Below are 14,612 nucleotides of genomic sequence, written 5' to 3' on the forward strand. Positions count from 1 at the left end.
TGAAGAACAATTTCACCATGGAAAGAACCATTTAAGCACATTGAACTACTGCCTTTACTAAAGAACCCTTGAAGAACCATCTTTTTAACTGTGTAGGGCTTGAATGATACATCCTTTGTCCAATAAAACTGGCTGATGTTAAAGTTCTAAATGGTATTTTTTGAAATACACATTCAAAAATGTGATGCTATTTTGAACACAAGCTGTTTGTTTTATGTTTATATTATTTAAGACTGTTTATGTCGTTTGAGTTTAACAAATTCAACAACTATATTTGACAAATTACAATCATATAAGTCACTAAAACACTAGAACATTTTTAACCATATAATTATCTCCGCTATACTGTCACTGATTTAAAGTTTTAGCAGCTTAAAATCGATAATGTTGACTGAATGTTCACTTCACAATACAGAATAACACACAGTGGATAACTGTGTCCATGTTTTGTGCAGTACCTGTAGATGATGCCTTTGCTGTGCAGGAAGAAGAGCCCCACTGCTATCTCTGCTGCATAGAACCTGCAGGAGATTATTCATTAATGTCCGTGTTCAGGTTGATAAAAGGAGAGAAGACAGATGTGGAGGACTGAGAGCAGTGCTGCAGGACTCACGCTGCATGTGGCTCTTTGAATTTTCCAACAATCTGAATATGAAACATCAGATCCCCACCATTCACATATTCCATCACGTAGTATAGCCGATCCTGCAAGAGGAACATTATTATCCACCACCAGTCGCTTAGTCATTCAAACTCTCCTCTCCATGATAGGAATGATTCTGCAGTACAAACACCATCACCAGTCACTGATCCCGAAAATGCGAAGTGTATTATCCAAAAATTAATAAGAATTATTCAGTGTTATAAATTATTCAGAAAATACTATGAATTATTTAGTATCTACTATAAATTATTCTCAAATGAATATGAATAATTAAGTAACTACTATAAATTATTCCATATCTACCATGGATTAATCAGTATCTATGAATTATGAACTATTCAAGAATCACTATGAATTACTGAGTAACTACTATAAATTACTATTTAGAAATGAATGTGCACTATTTACTAACTACTACGAATTTTTCAGAAATTACTATTGATTATTAAGTAGCTATTATAAATTAATCAGTATCTACTATGATTTATTCAAAAACCACTATGAATTATTCAGTATCTACAATAAATGATTGAGAAGTAAATAAGACTTATTCAGTAACTACTAATTATTTCAAACATGAATTATAAACTATTACAAACTATGAATTATTCAGTAACTACTATAAATAATTCCGAAAGTAATATGAATTATTCAATAACCACCATAAATGATGCAGTATATACTATGAATTAATCAGTATCTACTATGAACTATTCAAGAATTGTTATGAATTACTGAGTTTCTACTATAAATTATTCAGAAATTAAAATAAATTATTTATTAATTACTACAAATTTTTAAGAAATTACTATAACTTATTAAGTAGCTATTATAAATTAATCAGTATCTACTATGACTTACTCAATGACCACTATTAATTATTCGGTATCTACTAATAATTATTCAGTATCTACTATAAATTATTCCAGAAATACTATGAATTATTTAGTACCTGTTAAAAGTTATTCCAAAATGAACATGAACTATTCAGTAACCACTATAAATTATTCAACATCTACCATAAATTAATCAGTATCTACTATAAACTATTTAAGAATCATTATGAATTAATGAGTTACTACTATAAATTATTTAGAAATTAGTATGAATCATTAAGTAACTACAACAATTTTTAAGGAATTACTATTAATTATTAAGTAGCTATTACATATTAATCAGAATCTACTATGATTTATTCAATACCACTATGAATTAATTAGTAACTAGTACAAATTATTCAATATGTACTATAAATTCTTCAGTAACTACTATGTCTTACTCAGTATCTACTACGAATTATTTAATAACTACTATTAATTATTTAGTAATTACTGAAAACTACTCAGTAATTAATATGCAGCACTCAGTAACTATTATGTATTACTCAGCAGCTACTATAAGAACACACTGGCGTGCAGGTCAGATGATCTCATTCTGCACCTATAAACAAAGACTAGTTAAGCAGGGCAGTCAGTGGATTCAGACCAAGACAATGGATGCCACATTAAGTCTGGTATTGATTTTGATGCAGAATGTGTTCAGGATACAGCCACACTGACACTTTTCTTCAGGAAACCATTTGAAGGAGCAACCAGATAATGAAGGCATTGCATAATTACTCCCTGTCAATCTTCACTTCCTTAGATAGATACACACACACAGGCACATTATGTAATCCCCCCCAGTCAAAATTTTAAAAAGCAATCTGTTCTCATTAAGTAACCCCTCCCCTCAGGGCTATTAATGTCCTTGGCAAGAGCATCAGCACCAATTAATTAATTTAATAACTGTAGCTCTTTTTTAGGCCAGCATGCACCTCCATTTAATGAAGTGAAAATAATGATAGAAAGTTTTATCATGATTCAGTGGCATTTCTGAGTGGAAACACTGTGCTGACCACACCGTGCCCACCAAGGAAACTCACTCAAGACAACAAACTGAAATGCAGGGTTTTACCCAACGAACACGGCAAATGGCCAGCGCTGAAAAATGAGATGGCTTTTTAGTGCAGGTGGGTGAGCGGCGTATGTCCTGGAGGAAAACATCACAGCTGTTCCATCAGTGGGAGCTGAGAGATAATACTGCCATTTACACTGCTGTAGTGCTTCCTACACTCATTATATTTATCTCTGCTATTGTATTCTTGTTTATTCTCAGTCATTTTAGAATCTTCTATGGGTCTATTCATTCATACTCTGGGCACACCTGGGCAAAATTTTCAGCTTCCTATGATGTTAAGGTTTACACAGTGAGCGAATTTGAGTCATTTTATACATGTATCTGCAACCAAACTGGTTTTACATAACAGGAAACTTTGAATCCAAACCTTTAAACTGTAGTGTGAGGTATACGTAAATGTGCTCTCTCACGCCGCCTCTACACTCACCTCGGTCTGGAAGGCGCAGTAGAGTGAGGTGAGGAAGTGTGGGCGGCCGCTTAGCCCCAACACTCTTCTCTCCACCATCGCACTTTCTGTGTCCTCATCCTGAAACAGGACGTCCTTCTTCAGCACCTTCACCGCAAACAGCCGCTCGCTCCCTCTCTCCTCTGCCAGCATCACCTGACACACACACACACACACACACACACACACACACACAACAACTTCATTCTGCATTCTCTCTGCCTCAATGTTAATCAGGAGGATTCCTGATGTGAGTAAGTGTTAGCACAGTCAGAGAACGGCAAGAGATTGCAAGTTTGATCCTATCTGTGCCTGGAAGTCTGAGCATAACTAGCTTTGTCCTCTCTGGGTGGGTAGGATGGTCCTCCTTCTCTCCCACCACTCAGTGCGTGTGTCTGTCGCTACGGAACAGACTTAGCAGTTAGTGTTCTCCTCCAAGCGTGTTGAGCTCCAGTGACCTTGTGTTATCTGCAGTTTGAAAAGATGCTAGCTTGCTAGCACCATGTGATGGGGAGAGCTCAGGAGAAGCTTTTACTCCAACCCATCTGTACTAACAACGATACTTTCTCTGAGTAGACAACAAAGTTGTAGATAAGAGCGTCTGCTAAACGCTGTAAATGTAAATGACACATTGTTATGTATAGAAATGGTTAAAATTGTCTATTTTTTAGATATTATACAGTGTCACAGAACCACATAATCAAGTCTAGTAGAGATCAATTAACAAACTGACACAGTTTGTAGAGAGTGGGTGATGATGTACACATGCAGTTAGCGTGAAGCTAATTGGTGGGGTATAAGCCACTGGTCTGCTAGCCTTGTTGCTCCAGCACAAAACTCACTTTGGCATTTTGTATATCATTCCTAATATATTAGGGCTCAAGTCACATGTTTATCTAAAGAACTGAATGTTATGGTTATTGAATATTATAAGGTTATCTGGCTCATAATGCACTGATATAAAATTTCCTGGGTGAAAACTGAAAGTCTATGTATTTAAATGCAAAATGCTATAGGGTAGTAAAGAAGTAGATAAAATCTACTTTAAACAGGACAAGGCTAAGCTGACAACAAACACATTTTACACAAGAATAAACGGTAACACTTTATTTGGAGTGGTCCTTTGTAGACGATTAATAAACAGATTATCAGTAACACATTAACAACACATCAGTGAAGTAGCAGCAGTGAAGCATCTCAATACACTGAAGTAAATATCTAGTAGATGTTCTGTTGATACATAACTTAAATTAAGTAGATGTGTTGTTAATATATTACTTCCATTATGCAAAACCTAACCTACCAACCTTACCCAACACCTAACCTTCACCCTGGCCCTAATCCTAATCCTAACCCTAACCTTAACCTCAGCCCAAAACCTAACCCTAACCCTCATATGTTTTTGTTGTTACTGAGAATCTGTTGAGTGTTTGTTTCGTCTAATAAATAAATAAATAAAGTGTCACTTAATTAATTCACTGAAATGATTACAGTATGTAGATTACAGCGTGTGCTATGAAATCCAAAGTCCTTAAAAACAGAGAACACTTGGTCATTCAAGGCAATGAATTCCATTATTGTGTAGTTTGCTGTGCTCTGTGTATCGAGTGGGACGTCAGGTTTTCAGATGGTATTAGGTGGTATTGTGTGTCGTACCCTCTGTTGATACTCGACATGAACAGCAATCATGAATCTCTTATCTAATGAAGTAGCTCCACCCAACCGACTTTTTTCCACTGTTGATCTGAGTGAAACGATATTAAACGATAAACGATATTAATCACAGTGTTTCTTTTTCATCATCATTCAAACGACATGCTAAGTATTTGATTTTGGCAATTTATTGTAGTCCTATTTAATCTTTTGTTTGTTTTTTTTTCAGCCAAAATATTCTGCCTTTGTCTTTTCCAGACAAAAAACAAAGCAATGATTGTTTTGCTGACCAAAATTTCGGTGCATCCTTATTTCTCACCATAATAATTTCAGCCTTTACGCAGAAGAAGTGTTTTAAGTCTAAACCAGGATTAGCTATGTGATCAAAATTCACTCCTGCAGAATGCAGAGTTTAATTTTGAATGCACGGCTGCTCACTTGCCCTCCCCTTTTGCTCTTTCCTTCCTTTCTGTCATCCCTCGTTCTCCTTTCCATGTCACTTTTCTCCACCCTGCCCCCCTCATTGCACTGTGTGTCAGATATCTCGCTGTCTCCAGGTCCCGTCTCTCTCTCTCTTTCTAATCTCATCCTCCTCTCCTTCCTTTCTTTAGCATGCCGCTGCGCCCTGGAGGATGCACTGTCTACTGAGCATAACCCTGCACTCTTATATAAGCAATCCTCTAGTGCACACGCTCACACAAGGGCATGCACACAGGCACACACACACATTCACGTGCACAAAGACGAGTGCATTTTTAGTAATTAAAGCGAATGTTTGGGCCAACATCAAATTTTTCCTAAGTCCCCCTCCACCTTACCCCAAATGTAATCAATCAGCCTAGACACGATTGTGTCTGAAGTCTGCTATTTTTAGTTACAAGGCTAATATAGCTAACAAGTAATGGAAGCTAAAACTCCACCCATTAGCATCAGGCACACTGCACACCTAAATCACAGCACACCTGCCTCACACTGTGTGGAGTTGATAAGTCATTTCTAATAGACTTGCTTAAGTGGTTTCTGACACCTTGTGACACATTGTTATCTATGTTAGCTACATTAGCCTCTTAGCTCCAGCGCAAAACAAATTTTGGAAGGAAAGAAGCAAATTTCTTTACAGTGGTGGTGATAGAAACCAGGGGTCGCCATGACTACAACACAAATATAGACATTTTATTTACTATCAAAACCACCAGTGAACCTACACGAGTCTTCTGAGTTTATATGGAATGTTGATGATGGAAAATAGTGGAAAATCTGAAATAATATGTTTTCTTTGGGGACTATTTTGCTTCCTTCTCAAAATTATAAAATAAATCATAAAACAACCAGGCAGTGAATTCATTACCATTCCATCTAAAAACTTTCTGTGAGGGAGCTTTTAGAGGTGGACGTCTGGTTCCTATCACCACCACTGTGAATAATTCTGACTCGATTTCTCTAGAACAGAGCGTTTCACACCAAACCACTCTGAATGACTTTGTTTACATCTAAACCATTTAATATGCAGAGGTTTAAAAATTCAGTGGAATTCCTCTTAATTTGTTGCTATTTGGGACTAAAGGGACATGAAGCTACAAGACTGCATGTATGTTATGCAAGTTCACTGCAATGCTGTTAAACCAACATTAACCATCTTTAGTGTTTTTGCCTGGTTAAGTGGCGCATCATTCCGTCCTCGCCCTTGATCTGAATTGCCACTGGCTTATTGTGCTAAAGGATAATCGGAATGGACCTCACAAAACACTGAATAATCCATCCATCTCTACCAAGCGAGAATAAACACTACACGCATGGCTGAAACACAATAAAATACAAATGTCTTATAAAAATTGCAGTCAAAAGCAAAAAACTGTGCATTTCAGCTAATTCTGTTTTAGTTTATCAGACAGAATAAGCAGTGCAGGCTAAACAACACAGTTATCAGGGCTTGTATGCTAATGCACACAGACCAGCTTGAATGTGTGTCGTGTTTTTCTGTGTTTTAGCCTCTCATTTACATGAAAAAGCGCTTTAGTTCACTGAGACACATTTAAACTCTGTTTGCAGTATTTAACTGTGGACTGATACAACATATTTGAAAATGGTGATATGGCGTTCATGGTTACTACAGTTTTCCTTGTGATGAAGCCTCTGTATCTGACACGGCTGGTGACTAGACTGTTAGTGTGTCCATAATATCACATTTCATTATTTGATGTTATCAACCAAACAGAAGCTATTTACTTTTTTTATTATCATAAGAGGAGAAATACAGTAAAACATGTCCAATCTTGGACTCGGATGTGTTGTTCCCTTATTATTTCTGCACTTTTCAAAAATAGAGTTTTAAGCCTTTAATGTTCTGCTCAACCATTTGGTAGAGCACATTTTGAGTCATTACATATGCCACAAAGTGCCATCTCGACTGTTTGGTAGACGTGAATATTTTAAAAATTGTGGGGTCGAAAAAATAAAAAAAACCAAAAAAAAACCCAAAAACAATTGTTTTTATTATTGCCCTAAACAAATAAAAAATCAAAAATATAAAACTTCTTTGCTTTTTTCTTGGTGAGGATATTAAGGGTTAAGGAGCAATGCAGAAAATTTGCTGCTGTATCCTTGACAAAAGCTCTTTTTAGAAAACGTAAGTAAGAAGATAGGGTGGGAGTTTTTCCTGTATTTTAATTGGTTGAATGAAACATTGTTGTCAGACTAATATGTGCAGGTTTTTGTTTCTCAACTAATAGATTAATCAAAGTTATAATAGACCAACTAATCCATTATGAAAACAGTCGTTAGTCGTAGCCCTAGTAGATACGTGTGCATGTTTTTTTTATTAATGCACATTTCATAACACGTACATGTTTGAGTGTGTCTCTCGGTTTTGTTTGTGTTCACTGTGCTGCGTGTCTGTCTCTGCTACCTTGCCAAAGCTGCCCTTTCCCAGCACCATAAGGAAGTTGAAGTCATGCAGTCCGACTCGGCTTTTCCCTGCTGGTGCGCTGGTGGGTGCAGGGCTCAGCACGGGTGGGCTCACGTCAGGCACAGGTGTTGCCACGGTAGCAGGAACAGGAGGAAGAGAGGGAGACACAGCGGAGTCTGGCTCCTACAGAGAGAGAAGAACAGAGAGAGAGAGGGAAATGCATGACTCAACCACCGTGGAGGCCACTGACTCATACGTGTAACTCTACTGCCCCCATGTGGACATACATAACGATAGGGTTACAGGAGGCCTTGCAGGTCCTAAAGAGGCTGTAGGCAGGTCTGTTGTGGTGCTGCATTTTTGATACGGCAATATTTTGGTGCCTTACATCTGTGATGTGTGAACAACCGTGTTAACAGATAAGAGAGTCTGGCAAAGGGATGTGACTGGACAGTGATTACATTTCAATGTTTCACTCTCACAGAGTGAAGATGATGGGGTTGGTGATGTATTAGCCTTGTCTGTGACACTAATTAAGCTTTTAATTTATCAAGTGCTTTTTTCGGTAAGGAGATCAAGCAATACTACAACTACATAATAAAAGTTCTGCTATACTTAACATCTAAAAGTTTCTAGACACCTCGTCTAATTAGTGAATGCAGCACCCACTGCTGTATAGTCACTGTGGTGTGTACATGAGCCTAAGGTCACCATGCCCAATGCCAAGCGTGAGATAGAGGGGTATAAAGGCCCCCAGCACTGGGCTGTGGAGAAGTGGAACTGTGTTCTCTGGAGTGATGGAGCTCCATCCAATACCTTTGGGATGATTTGGAATGATCCAGAACTACAACATCAGTACCTGACCTCACTTATGCTCAATCAAATCCTCACAGCAATGTTCCAATATCCAGTGTAAAGCCTTTCCAAAAGAGTAGAGGCTGTTATTACAGCAAAGGAAGACAAACTCCCTTATTAATACCCTTCATTTGAGAAGAAACGCTGGAGAACCTGGTGTCTACAAACTTTTGGACTTTTTAGTGTAGTATAGCTGTGTGGTGATGATGGTTGCACCCCTAACTGCAGATGTGGATGGGTTACCTGCAGGTCTGGGTCGGGTACAGGTATATTGTAGTACTCTCCCTCGTCCTGGTTGAGCAGTTTGAACCAGCCGCTGACGGGTCGACGAAAAATCTCACTCACTCCGAATGACAGAGCGCCCATGAAGTCATTCCGAGATGTCCGGTCCCAGTCCCACACTTCTATGGACAAACGCCTGTCCCACTGCCTGCCACGCACTGAACTATGGACGGGATAAAGAAGGAAAAAATGCAAGGCAGAGAAGGAGAAAAGTCAGAAGTCACCACATAGAATTACTGCAAGTATTTACACGAGTGGTACCGTTTTTCTTTAAATACCTGGAACCTGCTTAGTCTTTAAAGCTGCTGCAAGCCAGCAAAGAAAGTGTGCTTATTTATATTAAGAACATTTTGGAAAGTCTGGTACCGCCGAACTTTGGAAAGGCAGTTTAGCACTATTAAACTTAAACTTACGTAGGTTCACTGGTGGTTCTGGATAGTAAATAAAATGTCTATATTTGTGTTGTTGTCATGGCGACCCCTGGCTCCTATCACCACCACTGTAAAAGAAATCTGGACCATTTCACACCAAACCACTCTGAATTATTGTTTACGTCTTAACCACTGAATCATGCAGACATTCTGAAACATCTCCTTGAAGCTTGACTCTCTATGGTTGGTGTAGTGTAGTGGATAACACTGCTGCCCTTGATGCAGCCAACTGGGGTCGATTCCCAGCTCAGGTAACCACACCAGGCTACAACAACAAGAGTTTCTGGGCAAGACTCCTGATGCTACATCCATCTGCCATCCTAGATAAGAGCTTCTGCCAAATGCTTAAAAAAATTCCCAAAGACGCACAAACACACTCACAAAGTGAAGCTCTCGTTCCACACGGGGTTCAGAGTGGAGCGAATGGTTTTGGTTTTCTGTTTGCTGTGGCTCTTCGGGTCCGGGATGAGCTTGAGCTTCACATAGGGGTCGGACAGGCCGTTGGGGTCCATTGGGATCAGGTTACGCGCCTCAAACACTGCACAAACAGAGGAGATTCAAAAAGTACAAACTACTCAACTGATATTTCCAAGTTCTACACACAAAAGCACCCTTGATGGCTGCTGTTGTGAGGCTGTGCAAGCTTTACAGAGCGCTGGTAAAAATCCCACTCAGCCTAATGAGAATCTCTAGCACACAACTAACAAAAATACATATACATATTATCAAAAATACACATACAAAAGTTTGGAATGACCTGTCATGTTAACACATTTTTGTTATTTTACATAACAAAAATTTCAGTGCTTATTTAAATATTGCAAACTATTCAGAAATATACAAACTATTCTTTAATTTAAGTGAACACAAGCAGCATTTTAGAATCATTTCATACATTTATCTGAGACCAAACTATTGAAAACACTGATTCCAAACTTCTGAACAGTGATTCCAAACGTTTTGACAGCAGCGTAAAATAATATTTATTTTGGTGGAAAATGTTATGCAAGCAAGGATTTCAGACATTAAAATCTGACTGACAGGCTAAGCAGGAAGTTTCACTGGGTTTAACTGTTTTAACGTTGTTAAGTAGCTAACGTCACAGCCTATAGCAGCTACTGCAAAATGTTTGATGTCAATAATTCTTCTTGTCATACTTGACATATATGCCTAAATTAGACCAGAAACAGAAAGTATGATGTTGTCTCAAGCTATATCAATAAAATCAAGCCACACAGCGAAAACTGAGGTTTAGCTAGCTAGCAGCTTTAAAACAGTTGATGCTGGTAAGCTTTCAGCTTAGCCTATTAATAAGATGTTTATAAAAACCTCTGTGGGCTTTTAAAGGCATACAAACTAAAAGCAATAAGAATTTATTAAGGCACTCGAGATATTTTGACTAAAAATTAGTGTGCTGGTATTTCTCGAGAAAGGGGAGAAGGGTTTTCGGCAACATTCTGCAAAGTTTGTCCAACCAGTAGAGGGGAAAATCCCACCCTGTAATTACCAACTGGGGAGCGCCCCGCGTCATGGAGATCTGAGGTAGCGCAGTAGCCAAAACAACAGAAAAAACACATTTTTTATGTATTACTTGAGCCCAAAACCACAAACTATTTATGTCAGATTTTTGTCAGATTTCACCAGTGATTTCAAATATGTTTCTGAACTGTAATTTCCCTCCTCATTCAAAGAGACTGGAGTTTGGTGTTGTACATCTGGAAATAAATGCCCGGCAGTGTTGCCAAGATGTCCGCAGAGTGAACAAACTTTCCCCTAAGGACTTTGGTGTAGATCCATTACATTTTCTGGAGCATGTTTGGTGGCCAGCTGTGTGGGTTTCATTATTTCCTACCCTTGTGGACAGATCCAGGACCAGCTAAACTCAAACTCATTATTGGGAGGCTGCAAATTGCAAAACTTTTTTGACCCAAAGCCATGGGTGGGTGTGCAGTGATGACTAGCTGCTGTTTTTAGGAGAGAACAAACATCGCCTCGGTCCACCGCACCACCAAACAACATACTCCCTTTCTGGCATGGGAGAGCATTTATTTCAATTCAATTAGGCCAGCAATGGCAAATGATGTGGCTCGGAAAAACACCCCAATGTAAATTCGCCAACACGGACTTGGTGAGCTAAACTTTAAAATAAATAAATAAAGTAAGGGCTCTGTACGGTAATAACATGGACAGAATTTTAGGGAGGCATACAACTGACATGATTTAGGGAATTTGGAATTTCAATGCTTTCAATCACCCATTTTGGAAAAGCAGTTCAAGGAGGCACAAAGAGGTATATTCAGCATCAAATGTATTTCAATCCAAGCACCTTTGCAAGACTGCTGGACAGATTAGGTGATGATCAATAAGGAATGATAAACACATGCAGGATGTTGGTACCAAGGGCACCAAGTGGGAACACTTTTGGTAAGAAGTAGTTTAAAAGTAAAAAGTAACAAACAACAAATATACATAAACATCAGAATGAAACATTCAAATACTAAATACTAAAATGAATACTGAAATAATGAAAAATGGCAAAAAAGGTACACTAAGGGCCAGTTTCCCAGGCATGGACTGCAATGCACGTAAATCCCCATCGGAAATTCTTGATCCTTAATCTGTGTCTGAGAAACCAGCCCTAAATGACACCAATTATTTTACAGTGTATTTTATATCCCCTCTGAGTATTACTGAATGTCAACACTGCTCCCTGCTGGAGAACTGCTGAATTGTGACTGCTATAACCAAACACTGGAACACTGTTCCTCAAACTGGTCCTCAGGACCAGAGTTGGGACCATCCTGGGGACTCTGAGGACCGGTCTGAAAACCACTGCTTTACCATATTATATATGATTTCAACTTGCTGATCTCACTGCACCACAAAAATGGCCCTAATGTAGCATGTGAGAAGATACCTGTACGTAGATGCCTGCTTGAAGGGTCTCCTGCAATGTCCAACCTACTTCTCTCACCCTGGTCTGCTGGACTTCATTAGAGTGCAGTTCAGGTGGTCCTCATCAACTCATAACACTGAAAAATGGTTTTACCACTAAATAGCTACTGTTTGCGTCTGGGTGGTCCACAGCAACTGGTCAATTTATCACATAAACCATACATTCATTGCAAAAAAAATGATATCTTGGCAAGTGAAGACATCTCAAACCTAGTCAACATGTCAGCGCTGTCCAAAGTAAACAAGTATCTCAATCTTCTGTGATTTTTAGATTTCTACTTATTTTGAGCTTAGCAGCTGCCCTTTATATTCTGTTAAAATTTCAGGATGAATGGACAAATAGAAATGCTTCAAAATTAAGTTAGAAGTTAGAAGAAGATTTCTTTTGCCTCTCTTGTAAAGTTTCCATTTTGGAGATTTTTCTTTGGACAGTGACAATATGCTATATTTATCGTTTATCATATTATCAGGAGATAGTTGTAAGAATGTTGTAAGATTATTAAAGTACTTCTTGATGTTTATCGTTGCTTTGAGTCATTTTATCTAGTAAAATTGTCTCATAATTTAGCTTATTTTAAGAAATAATGCTTAAAACAGCGACAATTATCTGCTCACGGAATGAAAAAACTTTTCTAAATAAAATTCCTTATAACACATAGAGACGTCTACAAATATGTTAAATAACCGTATAACATTTGTACGACAATCTGAGAAATATGAGAGAAATGTTGGATACCACTGTTGTCGGAATCAAACCTTGTATCTCCAAAATAAGAACTTTACAGAAGAAGGAAAAAACATACTTTACTTTTAATGTAAGTCAATGGAACCAGACTTTTTTTCCAAGTAATTCTGGGACATTTCTGTTGGTCCATGCATCATGAAATTTATGCACAATGTAAAGGGCAGCAGGTATTTTCAAATTACGTCAAAAACTGAAAAACGACAAAAATGGAGATACAAGGTTTTGTTCTGACAACAGCGATATATTGACTACATTTAAGTTGCCATCACTTGCCAAGATATAATTTGTTGCATTGTATGTTGAAAGGGCAGCATCACTTTGGTCTGCTGTGTTGCCACGGTATCAGAGAACGTACTGGCTGGTGATACGTCACGACTTGTGAACTAAAGAACGAGGAACTTGTTCAAGTTCACCACCTGTATTTATGACTTGGTTGAGTGTAACGTCCTTCTGGTAAATTCACCAGCGTTCAAGTTATGAGAACTGTCCAAACGCACTATTAACTGACCTGTGACAAAAACCTCTTCCCTTTATGCTCAACTGTGGAGAGATTTTGTCCTGTCTATTGTGGGACTTGTGAAAAGTAAAATGCACTGTGAACTCTCCTCTACAGGTAAGATGATTTTATTTTGAACCTTCATTTATGATTTTAGCACTTCCAAGCACTGTCCTCATCTCTCGGCTGCTTGTCTCTCACCTGTGACATATATATCCTCCTTCTCTCCTCGCACACTCAGTTGAATCCGCCCTCTTTTCTCAGTGTGGTCGTGTCCGCACAGGCTGGGTACGCTGTTCTCACATCGCTTATGAACGTTCATGTCACAACCTTAGACACGAGCACAGACAAAAATTACTTCAGTTTTTTAGCTCTGATTTCAAAGAGCTCATTTCTGTGTAATTTGTCTGAACTACTGATGATGCCTGCCACATCATCAGGCAGCCTAACTTCCTCACAGTCATTTGTGCTTTCATAAGCATGCATATGACTCCCAGCATGCACCTGTGTGTTTTTTTTTTTACTGGATGTGTCAGTCGATTGCAGGCGATCTCTATCTAGATTGCCTGGACTCACAGCTTCATCACACTTCCCCGAGCCACACCCCTTAGAAGCCCATCATTAAAATCTTATTGCACTGATGTGATCCAAACTTGTCGGCCGGACATTAAGGCCTTGTGCTATCATTCAGATATCTTCCTGCTGGGCGCTCATCCCAGAACTAATCAGTCTACTTCATTCCATTCCTATTTGATATTTCCTTGCTTCCAGATGTCTTCGCGGAATTGCGCCTGGAGCTTACTGCACTGGCCGTTTGGCCAGGCAGACGTGGCCAGGCACAAGCGAATGCAAACCAAAGAACCAGTGTAGAATAATTCTTTCTGTCCGGCCCCAGTTCCTGGGTCACGGAGTAGTTGAAGATTAAAAGCGCCATGGAGGTTTAAGCCTTGCTGACCGTGGTCTGTCTCTCAGTTTGGTTACTCTGGACTAGGGCTGCAATAATTAGCTGAAAATCGATTAGTTGTTGATGACCTCAGTTATTAGTTGACATGGCTTACTTAAATACAAAAGCGCTCCATATTGCTCTGTAGCATTCATACGATTCATGTGCTCATCAACAACTGCAGGACACTACAGTAGGTGTTATCAAACTCAGTTCAGAGGTCTCAGCAGCTCCAGCCCCTGTAATCTCAGAGATCCCAATTTCTGTGGTCTCACCAGT

At 38.8% G+C, this 14,612-nt stretch overlaps 1 protein-coding gene across 3 annotated transcripts in view; it reads right to left on the reverse strand.

Moving 5' to 3' along the window:
• The window catches only part of prkcg (protein kinase C, gamma), a 40,987-nt gene that overhangs the window by 12,466 nt on the left and 13,909 nt on the right, over positions 1 to 14,612 (reverse strand). For all 3 annotated transcript variants that reach the window (XM_036595490.1, XM_036595504.1, XM_036595497.1), the window contains 7 exons: positions 13,592 to 13,720; positions 9,576 to 9,732; positions 8,725 to 8,926; positions 7,627 to 7,809; positions 3,051 to 3,224; positions 614 to 705; positions 459 to 521 (listed from right to left, as the gene is read on the reverse strand). In XM_036595490.1, coding sequence (XP_036451383.1) covers positions 459 to 521; positions 614 to 705; positions 3,051 to 3,224; positions 7,627 to 7,809; positions 8,725 to 8,926; positions 9,576 to 9,732; positions 13,592 to 13,720 — 1,000 coding nt within the window. The remainder of the gene's footprint in view (positions 1 to 458; positions 522 to 613; positions 706 to 3,050; positions 3,225 to 7,626; positions 7,810 to 8,724; positions 8,927 to 9,575; positions 9,733 to 13,591; positions 13,721 to 14,612) is intronic.

The sequence above is a fragment of the Colossoma macropomum genome, unplaced genomic scaffold, assembly GCF_904425465.1.
Source record: "Colossoma macropomum unplaced genomic scaffold, Colossoma_macropomum, whole genome shotgun sequence".
Taxonomy (NCBI): Eukaryota; Metazoa; Chordata; class Actinopteri; order Characiformes; family Serrasalmidae; genus Colossoma; species Colossoma macropomum.